The 11,870-nt window shown below is 36.6% G+C and overlaps 1 protein-coding gene across 3 annotated transcripts in view; it reads right to left on the bottom strand.

The window, feature by feature from the left end:
• Positions 1 to 11,870, bottom strand: part of LOC102842044 (chromosome unknown open reading frame, human C2orf43) — a 131,655-nt gene that overhangs the window by 85,055 nt on the left and 34,730 nt on the right. For all 3 annotated transcript variants that reach the window (XM_006835251.1, XM_006835249.1, XM_006835250.1), the window contains one exon: positions 9,392 to 9,561. In XM_006835251.1, coding sequence (XP_006835314.1) covers positions 9,392 to 9,561 — 170 coding nt within the window. The remainder of the gene's footprint in view (positions 1 to 9,391; positions 9,562 to 11,870) is intronic.

Raw genomic sequence — 11,870 nt, 5'->3', positions numbered from 1 at the left:
ATTACCAACTTAAAAATTAGCCTGCTAATTGTGATGGCTGGAAATACCATTACCTTGGCAGGGCCAGACCAAATGATTTCACAGGCCTTATACTAGGAGTCGGTACCAACTCGATGGCACCTAACAACAACAACAACAACATACAGCCCACAAGATGCTCTGGTAGCGTAGTGGTTACGAGTAGGCCTGCCAACTTCAAAGTCAGCAGTTTGAAACTACCAGCTGTTCCTCAGGAGAAAGATGAGGCTTTCTGCTCCTGTAAAGACTTACAGCCTTGAAAACCCTGTGCAGGGTCACTATGAGTCAGAACCCCATGGTACTTAACAACATACAGCCCACGGGCCGGATATTTTCTACCCCTGTTCTGTTAACTGTGGTAAGTCGATTCCGACCCATCGCAACCCTGTATCAGGTTTCTGAGGAGCAGCTGGTGAGCTTGAACCCCAACCTTACAGTTCAAACAAACTTTGCAGTCCAGTACATTAAAGTGCAGCACCACACCAGGACTCCCACTCCTGTTCTAGAGCATCTCAATATATAATATTCTCCAAGCTTTTGGAAAACTTAGATCAGAGGTTTTCAAACTTGAGTATACCACAGAATCAGCTATGTTGTTGTTAAACACCGACGAGTCAGTCTGACTCATAGGGACCCTGTACAGGGTTTCTGAGGAGCAGCTGGTGGGTTTGAACTTCCAACTCCGTGGTTCGCAGTTCATTGCTGATCCTACAGCACCACACACAGGGCATGTTAAAATAAGACTGGCAGGCCATAGGCCCAGAGTTTCTGATTCAGAAGGCCTGGAATTTTGCATTTCTAACAAGTGCCCAGGTGATGGGAAAACTGCTTTGGAAACCACTGACTTAGATAACTGAATTAGTGCCTCCTGTCATCTATTATATTCTACTCACAATTACTCTTGAGCCAGAAAGAGATGATAAATGTATGGCATTCTCTAGCTAGTAGTTAATTCATTGCCTTTATAATCTCTTTAAACACTTCTTGTTAACTTTTAAGATACTGGACCTTTGAGATGGGGAAAATTTTCCACAACTGACAGTATATCATGGATATACAAGTATCAGAATGGCCCAATATTTAAGTCTGAAAAGTGTTCAGAAATTCTCAGATGAAATGCATTAGATAAAGTACTAAGTATTAACATGCATGAAGAATGTTCTATTATAAACCCCTGTTTTCACTTTCTTGCAGCTTTCCCAAAAAAAAAAAATTAGCCCTTTGTGGTGAAATTTTCCATGCTTAGTTTCAGCCCAAAGGAGTTTTTTTTTTTTGCAAAGTTTGAGAAAAATATATTAAATACTTTTTGAGTTATGAGAAGATGAAAAAGCCCACACAATTTTTCCACTTTGAAAGCAATTTGAGGATTTTTTTTTTTTTTTAATATGTAGATAACTAAAAAAAAGGGCTGAAGTTGAAAAGTTGAAACTCTTGGTATAGTAGTTTGCTGGATTACTGAGAGAGTAAAATAAATATCCATGTGTGTACACACATAAACAGATATATATATATATATGTCTGAATACCCCATAAATGAAAGAAAAAATTATTATTTCTGTGTACTAAATACCAAATTTTCTCAGAGTAGGCAACTTACTGTTCTCCGAAATGAAGACAAGTCTTTCACAAATCAGAGTAGACAGCCGGTGACTGCCTAAGCCCTGTGGTTTTCACACATTGAAGTTCTCTAATGGGTCACATGCAGATCACTGTGGAACTATATACTATATATGTTGAAAGGGTCCTCTACCTCCCTTCACATTCTAATCTTCCCTCTGTACCTGGCTCAGTTTAAAATTTTAGATTCACGGTCATTTGAGTTGGATTTGGCCACTCTTTCAGTCCTTACATCATGACCCAACACCAATTCTCTTTATCTTCTGTCTCATACGTGTAGTCATTTCTCCTGAGTCTCTCCTAACTTCTCCAAAATCATGCATCTGTTTCCTTGGGTATATGAGTAACTAAATTATTAAAGAAATGATAGTAAAAACTTTAAGAACTCTGGCCAAATTTTGGTAGTTAGTTTAAGTAACTTATTGTCACGGTCAATAACTACAACCTTCATATCTATCTAGCTCACCAGAAACCAAACAATGGAAAAGTTGAAAAACAGAATAGAGTCCTAATTCTGCTACTCACTAGTCAAGTGATATAAGAGGGGGCTCCAAAAATTTCATGGAAGCATAACTCTTTGGAACTTCAGATTCCTTATCTGAAAAACTGAAGGAAAAAAAAAAAAATGGAGCTGCCATATGATCTTCTTACATGTCAGTATATGCTATAAATTTCAAATGAATGTTATGTATCATTAATGTAAGTAACGATACCATCAATTGAAAAATGAGAAAAAAATCAATTTTGCTAGTTTGTAAGTGTGCAGGATTAAAAGAAAAAGGGGGAAAAGTGCTGCAACAATTGTTTCTATTTCTCCTTCATTTTCACCACCTCTTTATCCATGGGTTTATTCTCCTCAATGTGCAAACACTCTAAATTCTTTCCCACTTTCCCCTTTACCAGCTTCTTTCTTAAGTTACCATCTTGCTTTCTTCTTATCAGCCAATTTATGGATCACTAGAGATCTGCATGGTAGAATTTTGCAAGACCAATGACTTATTTATTGCAAATATCTTTTTTAAACAACATAATAAAAGATGACTATACACCTGGACCTCACCAGATGGCGTATACAGGAATCAAAATAACTACATATGTGGGAAGAGATGGTAGAGAATCTCAACGTTATCAGCCAAAATAAGACAAAGGACAGACTGTGGGACAGACCATTAGTTGCTCATGTGCATTCTCAGACTGAGCTGAAGAAAATGAAAACTCTACGAGAACCAGAAAAATAACCTTAATTGTATCCCACTTGAATTTAGAGATCATTTCAAGAACAAATTTGATGAACTGACACTAATTATCAAAGATCAGAAAAATTGTGGGATGACATCAAGGGCATTATACAGGAAGAAAGCAAAAATGTCATTAAAAAGACAGGAAAGAAAGAAAAGAAAAAAAATTGATGTAAGAAAAGACTGAAACATGCTCATGAGCATAGAGAAGGCAAAGCGAATGGAAGAAATGAGGAAATAAAAGAGCTAAACAGAAAATTTCAAAGGGCAGCTCAAGAAGACAAAGGAAAGTATTATATTGAAATGTACAAAAACCTGGAGTTAGAAAACCAAAAGGAAAGAAAACACTCAGGATTTTTTAAGATGAAAGAATTTATGATAAAAATTTAAATCTCTATTTGCAATACTGAAGGATTCTATGGACAAAACATTGAGTGAAGCAGAGGCATTAAAAGATGGTGGAAGGAATACAAAGAGGCACTGTACCAAAAAGAAATGGTCAACGTTTAACCATTTCAAGAGGCAGCATATGATCTAATGGTACTGAAAGAAGAAGTCCAAAATGCACTGAAGGCACAGGCAAAAAACAAAGCTCCATGAATTGACACAATATAAATAAAAATCTCTAAAGAAACTAATGCAACTCTGGAGGGCTCACTTGTCTATGCCAAGAAATTTGGAAGACAGCTAGCTACCTGGCCAACCAATTGGAAGAGATTCATATTTATGCCCATTCCAAAAAAAAGGTGACCCAACAGAATGTGGAAATCATTGAACAACATCATTAGTATCATACACCAATAAACTTTTACTGAAGATAATTCAAGCAGAACATGGGATACTGAATGGTTTAAAATCAGGAAACCTATGTGCTTGAGTTGTATCCTTTCACCATAATTATTCAATCTGTATGCTGAGCAAATAATGTGAGAAGCTGGATTATATGAAAAAGAATGTGGCATTAGGGATGGAGGAAGACTCATTAACAACTTGTGATATACAGATGATACAACCTTACTTGTTGGAAGCAAAGAGGACTTAAAATACTTACTGATGAGGATTAAAGACTACAATCTTCGGCATGAATCGCACCCCAATGTAAAGAAAACAAAAATCCTCACAAGGTAAGCACTTGACCTTAAGGTCGGTCTGAACAGCAACATCAGAGGTTCAAGCTCGCCAGCCACTCCTTGGAAACCCTATACAGAGTCACTATAAGTTGGAACCAACTCAATGGCACTTAACAACAACAAAATGGAGAAAAGATTGAAGTTGTCAAAAATTTCATATTACTTGGATCCATTATCAACACTTATGGAAGTAGCAGTCAATAAATCAAATGATGTATTGCATTAGAAAAATCTGCTGCAAAAGACCTCTTTCAAGTATTGAATAGCATACATATTATTTGAGGAGTAATTTGCACCTACCTGACCCAAACCAAGGTATTTTCAATTGCCTCAGATGCATGTGAAAATTGGACAATGAATAAGGAAGACCGTAAAAGACTCAAGGCATTTGATTAGGGTGTTGGAATAGATATTAATAGTGCCATAGACTAACAGAAGAACAAACAAATCTGTTTTAGAAGTATAGCCAAAATGCTCCTTACAGACTTTGTATTTCATACTTTGAGCATCTTATCTGTAGGGACTAGTCCCTGGAAAATAACATTATGCTTGGTAAAGTGGAAGATCAAAGAAAAAGAAGACATCTCCCTACGGCTCAAACGTAACAATTGTGAGGATGGAGCAGGACCAGGAGGCATTTTGTTCTTTTGTGAATAGGGCCGCTGTGAGTCAGAAGTGATGCATGGCATATAACAACAAGATCCATTGATCCTGTAGTTTTTCCATAATTTCACTAAAAATGTTTTTCTTCAAGGGCACCAGTGTTCTTTTAATTACTAATACCCAAATTCTCAAATCTTCATTCTCTTCGATCTTTGTTACCACTCAACTAAGTTGCCTTATTTCATTTCTCCATTGCCACAAAACATACCATCCAAAAATTCATGGCTTAAAACAATAACCATTTTGATTCTTTGGGTCAAGAATTCAGGGCTCAGTTGGACAGTCTTTCTGCTCCATGTAGCATCAATTAGGGTCACTTGTACTTGGCTGTATTCTGGGGAGAAAGGATAGGATGAAAGGACCAAGTAGGAATCACTCTAATGTCTAGCATCTCATGACCCCCTTTGTGGCTAGCTTGGATTTCCTCACAGCATGGTAATTTCAGAATAGTTGGACATCTAATATAGCAGCTGACTTCTAAGAGGGAAGATGAAGAGTTGCCAGTCTGGACCTAGGCTTGAAAGTACCAGAACAGTGCTTCTGATGCATCCTATTAATGCAAGTTATATGCCCTGCCCAGATCCCATTTGCAAGCCAGGAGGGAAACAGATTTCACTTCTCGTGAAACAAAGGGAAAAAAAAGAAAAATCCTCGGTCATCTTTACTCAACTAATCCTGTACGGTACGGTTCTTAACAATTCCTTTTTCTCCTCTTAGATTCTGTGATATACTCTAGTCTAGATTACTGACTTTCAAACTTTTTTTTAACCCTTACCCATATTAAGATAAATTTTCTACATGGTAATCTAGACATCAATGTACATACATAAAAATCAAAACAAAAATTACACCATACCTTTATTATAACATTATATATTCTAATTGTTTCTATTCTATTCTTTTCTTTTCTAGCACATTAAGAAATGCTGTTTCATTATTTATAAATGTATGCTTCCTTTCTCTGAAGAGGACTGCTTTTGACAGCATCATTGAAGATAGCCTTCATTGCTTTGTCCAATGAAACATGAGAAGTAACAAGTGTGCCTGCCAGGCAAAAGATTTAATGGCAGCACATGGTTCACTAGTTTCTTCTTATCCTTTACCCACGAGACTGGAATAGTCTACATAGAAGTTATTACATCGAGGCTCTGAATGGGAATAAAATTTGTGAACTTAACATTGTAGATTAACAGTATTAAAATTATATTTTTCTTGTATTTTCATCTAGGAATTCCTGGGTGGTGTAAATGATTCAATACTCAACTACTAACAGAAAAGTTGGTGGTTCAAACCCACTCACAGGAGCCTCGGGAGAAACGGCTGCTGTCTGTTTCTAAAGGGTTACAACCTTGAATACTTTGTGGAGTACAGTTCTACTCTACATACAAAAGTTGCCATGAATTGGAATAGACTCAGCAGCAAGTAGATATTGCTTCTGTTATTATTATCATTTATCTTCAGTTACTTGAGGAAGAATTGTTCTATTTATTCTACCTACAGCAAATCAGTAGCAATAAATTCTACTATTAGAGAAGTGGCATATAACATTGAGGAAGGATACAGAAACACTGTAAAAAAGACACAAGAAATCTAAAAATGAAAAGCACGATTACCCAAGAAATGTAGACAATGGCAAAATTCCTTTGATTACCATTTAACATAATAGCCCTATCAAAATGATACCCACGTATCATTAAGAAAAAAAATCCTTTATTATGTATTGTTGAAGATAACAGATAAGTCAATAATGCATTTTAGCTAAGTTTTTATCCAATTGGATAAATACGTCTTGTTTTCAAGGAGTGAGTTCAAGTAGTCTGGAAATTTCATTTAGAAAGATTTTTTTTTTTTTTGCCAACAGAACAGAAAAAGGAAACTCTGTTATTGAGTATTTTCCCCAAGGAAAACCAAATAATATATATATATTTTTTTAATTTAACTTCTGAAATATTTAATATCCATGTAATGGAGGTGTTATCATCAAATGCTATACAAATTCTTAAGAGAAAATAGAAGTCTAATTGCTTAACTCACTGCCAAGCCTAGGTAATAATCAAGGGCTTCCAACTCTGAATCTTGAACTTTATGCAAAAGACTTACTGGTAAAATCAGATGTTACATTTTAAACACAGAGTGCATGGATGATGAGAAAAAGAAGATTCTGGATACTAGAAATAAAACCACTGCCTTTTTATTCTCATCTCCCCAAATTGTTAAAGTACTCCTGGGATCTCCCATCTCTTAACCTACAACAAAATGAATCACATGAATTTAGTTGCAGAGAAATAGCCTCCTAGCTGTAGTCTCTGCTATCATTCAAAGGTTGAAACAATCATAAAACACTTTCTTTTTATATCCACAGGTTAAAATATAACTGTACCCCGCCCTGGACTCAGACTGAACTGAAGCTGAATTCTGGCAAGGCACCTTTCTCTCTGTTCCTACCTATGACATGAAAGATGAGGGTAGACTATCTCCAGAGCTCATCTCAGTTCTAAGTTCCTATGAGTTTAAGAATAAATCATATTTATGAGTCATGACAACTACTATTTAACAGACTTCCAAATGCTATTTTCTGAAGCTTCTTTTAAATTTCTCTTCTGGAAATTACTATCAAAATATCAGAAGCATTTCTATAATTATATGTACCTAGGTGTGGCACTGTGGGTTAATGTGCCAGACTGCAAAGTCATTTGAACTGCAAGATCGGCGGTTCAAGCTCACCAGCTGCTCCTCAGAAATCTATACAAAGTCGCTATGGGTTGGAATCAACTCGACGGCACTTAATAACAATAACAATTTGTGTAAAGAAACAAACATTTTTAAATGTCAGACTTTTTAAAGGGAAAATTCAGTTTTTCCGTATCTCTAAATATAGGTCACATAACACATCTGACATATATAATAAATATGTCTTAAAATAAGGATTCTAAGACAAAGTTTCCTATAATTAGTAACAAAAATATTGCAAAGAACTGAACCAAAATAAACCCAAATAAACCAGCTACTAAACTACACATTTGTGCAAAAAATCGTATGGGAGTAAAAATTCCAGTAAAAATAACAGAAGAGATGGAAACACAAGTTTCTTATTATCACACTTCATATGCTATAAAACATAACAGCTAACTTATTTTTGGCAAAATGATTATGGATTGCAACACTCTGCCTTACACAAATTTATTTGATTGTCAAATGCATCTTAAATGGAGCATGTCATGCTAACTTCAGGCATGCAGGCACTGTGCCTTCTCAGAGTAGCCCAGAGACACTGAAATTTCAACACTTCAGCAGGGATCGCACCACCAGTATTAACTGGCCCAGGTGTTTAAAGGGAAAAAGAAAGAGAGAGAGAGAGCAGTTCAACAATGTAGAGTTAATTGAATCCAGATAAAGATGTGGAATAATAAAAATTATACAGATGTTCACCTTCTCCCTCCCCACAAAAGAAGACCTTTATGAACAATTTATAGCACTTGTTAGTTTCTAGAGGTTTTTAAGAAGATAAAACATGGTTTCACATATCTCTCTGAAAACTACAATCACAACATGAGTTAAGTCTCCACAAATATACTAGGTTAAACTCATGTTTCACCTTTTTCATCACTATCCCTGCAATAGCAGGGACACCTGAAAGTAGAGCATTAATTAGAAAGTTATAAAGCTGAAGCAGCTCTAAGAAAAAGCATTATCCTTAAGATGAATTATGCTTCCTTTCTCAGCAGACACTGTGAATGCAAGCCAAACGAGAAAGGGATTCAAAACAAATGTACTGAACAACGGTTATCAAATATAAGCAAGAGAAACCACACCGTGCATGCAGACGGATCTGGAGGGAAAAAACCCCAAAAAAACCAGTAGCCCAAAGGACGGGTCTGTGATTACACTAGTAGATGGCGAAAAACACAGAAATGAATATTTTCTTCCTTTTGTGTACAGAATAGTAATGCTAGTTTTATTTCAAATACGTAGGCACAGGCGCCCTTTTCAATGTAGTTTTTAGTTTTAAACACCTAGAACAAATAATACACAAAAATTACATTTCATAATGGTTTGTTACACTGATTCAATGAGGCATAACAAAAGTTTATGCTAGTGAGAGTTGTTTGCTTCTGAAGCCTCTGGTAGTTGACTAGCATGTCTGTGTACTGTAAGTACACTTTTGTGTCTCCTGAGCCTCCCTCAGTATCTGACACACAGTAGGAGCCAATGAGTACTTAGCGATGGACTAAATGACTGTGTGTGTCAAAGTGGCCAGCAATAATTTCAGGATCTAGCCTTATTACTAAAATATAAAGATTTGGTGTTCTGTAAGGATACTTGTCTCGCTATCATTGATGACGATGAGTGTTCATGACAAATTGTTCTCCTAAAAGGAGGCATAAACTTTTGCAAAATACAAGACTCTCCATAAAAACATTCTTGTCTTGATTTAAGCTGTTAACTGCTCCTAAACATTCCTTTACAAAACACAGCAGAGTAGTGTATAACATAAAAACTCCACATAACCCTAATTCAAAGGCATTCATTGCATGTACATACACTCACAAAGGTCCACAATAATATGATGGATGATAAGATAGCTACCAAGAAGTCCTCTCTCTGAAGTCAATTAAATCAATTAATGAATTAAACAAGAGCTATTACACTGAGCTGAAGAAAGAAAGAAGGAAAGATGAGGAGGAATTATGCAAATATCTCCAAGACCTCCTAATGGATACTTACTGGAAGTTCAGGAGCATATTTCAACATCTGAAGGGAAATATAACAGCCAATTGAATGGCCAATGAGCACAAGTTTCATTTGCTTTGGCACGTAAGTTCTCAGGAAAGCTAATTTATGTTCTATTTGACCATGGAGTCCATAGACGTCCTTAACCTCTTGAGTATTTGAATCTAAAAGAAAAAATGTAAACATGTTTTTTTATTTAATGAACAGAAACAATAATTCTAATGACAAAAAGCCCCCTAAAACTTACACAAACACACACATTAAGGATAGTAGAAGTTGTTGTTATTAAGTGCCATTGAGTCGGTTATAATGTGGCACTGTAGGATAATCACTGTACTGCTAACTGCAAGTTGGTGGCTCAAAACGAGCCACTCCTTGGAAACCCTATAAGGGTTACTATGAGTCAAAGCTAACTTGACAGCACTTAACAACAACAAAGGGCTTCCAAGACTGTAAATCTTTGTGGGAGCAGAAAGACTCATCTATCTCCCTTGGAGTGGCTGGTGGACTTGAATTGCCAATCTTGTGATTTGCAGTCTAGTTTTTATCCTATAGAGCCACTGTGCTCCCAAAGAATAATAGTTGTTGTTGTTATTGTTAAGTGCCACCGAGTCGGATCCGACCCATAGCAACCCTGTACAGGGTTTCCTAGGAGCAGCTGGTGAGCTTGAACTGCCAACCTTGCAGTTCAAACGGCTTTGCAGTCTGGCGCATTAATACACAGCGCCATACCAGGACTCCAAGAATAATAGTAGTTACCATTTATTGACAGCCTTAAATTTGCCAGTTCTAGTATTACATACTTTACTTATATTGAGCCAGCCAATCCTAACAACAACTCTGGGAAGGAAGTATTATATCTTCATTTTATAGAGGGAAAACTCTATACAGAGAAGTGGGAGAAGTAAGAATCAATCCTAATTCTCTCTGTCCTCAAAGCTCATGAATTTTCAATTGTGCCATAAGCTGCTGTTAGAGTAGAAGAATGGTTTTCAAAGTTGAGCCTGCTTCAAAGACTCCTGAAGAGCCTGTAAAGGCACTGATTATTGGGCCCCACCCCCAAGAATTTCTGATTCAGTAGGTCTCGGTTAGAACCCAGTAATTATCATTTGTTTCCAGATGTGGTGCTGTTGGATACGCAGTGAACTGCTAAACACAAGGCTGACAGTTCAAACTCACCAACTGCTCCACAGGAGAAAGATGAGGCTTTCTGCTCCAGTGGATTTACAGCCTCAAAAACCCCTATACACATTCCCTATGAATCAGAATAGACTCAATGGAAGTGGGTTTTGTATACTAATAGACAACTAAGAGAATGCATGATACTGCTTAATGATTTCTTTTTATAATTTTTTTGTTTAAAGAACTGAGACTGGAACACTTATGCAGAATACTGCAAACTGTTCCTTTTAACCAGCACTCATTATTGCCAAATTATATCCCTCCCACTATTATGTACAACGCACTCTTAAACATCCTCCTAGCCTTTCTTTTCTTCATAGCATATGTTGCTATTTAACATTTTATATCTTTTACTTAAGTCTCCCTTCTCCCCTCCTCTCTAGAATGCAAGCTCAATAAGATTTTTGTTCACTGCTATATCATTAGGATCCCAGAGAACATGGTGGATTACAAGTTGGGCTGCTAACTGCAAGGTCAGCAGTTTGAATCTACCAGAAAGATGAGGCTTTCTGCTCCTGTAAGGATTTACAGACTCGGAAACTCTATACAGGTCGCTATGAGTTGGAACCAACTCAATGGCACACTATCACTGCCATCACCTCCTCCACCTCCTCATTGCCTAGAAGAGTACTTTAAATATAAGAAGTTCTCAGCAAATGCAATGCTTGCTGAATGAGAATGAATATTCAGCCCTCGCCACAAAACAGAGGTCTGTTCCTATTACCCAGACATCAATGGGAAAGATCGCCTATGAACATCTCTCAACTATAAGTGATTTTTTTCAATCCATAACGATGCTCCTGGCTTTTTTTTGGTGTACTGAAATAACTCTTGAGTGATCACTTATGTAATGATAACATACTCATTTTATGTATACTGACTGGACAAAAATAATTCTAATCCCAAAATTATGAAGACCATCAGTGAAAAAATAGGGACAAATGTGAGGGCACTATTTCAGGGAATACACAGACTAAAAAACATTTTGAAAACTACAAAAACAAAAGTAGACAAAATAGATGATTGGGACATGCTAAAAATAAAAAAACTTATGTGCATCAAGAGACTTCACCAGGAGAGTAAAAAAGGAACCCACAGAATGGGAAAAAATCTTTGGCAATGACACATCAGACAAGGGACTCATTTCTAAAATATATAGGAAACTACAATACCTTTACAAGAAACAGACAATCCAATTAAAAAATGGGCACAGGACATGAACAGACACTTCACCAAGGAAGAGATCCAGGCAGCCAACAAACATATGAAGAAATGTTCACGATCACTAGCC

This window comes from Chrysochloris asiatica, unplaced genomic scaffold (assembly GCF_000296735.1).
Source record: "Chrysochloris asiatica unplaced genomic scaffold, ChrAsi1.0 scaffold00016, whole genome shotgun sequence".
Lineage (NCBI taxonomy): Eukaryota > Metazoa > Chordata > Mammalia > Afrosoricida > Chrysochloridae > Chrysochloris > Chrysochloris asiatica.
This window is presented reverse-complemented; position numbering and strand designations above follow the sequence as displayed.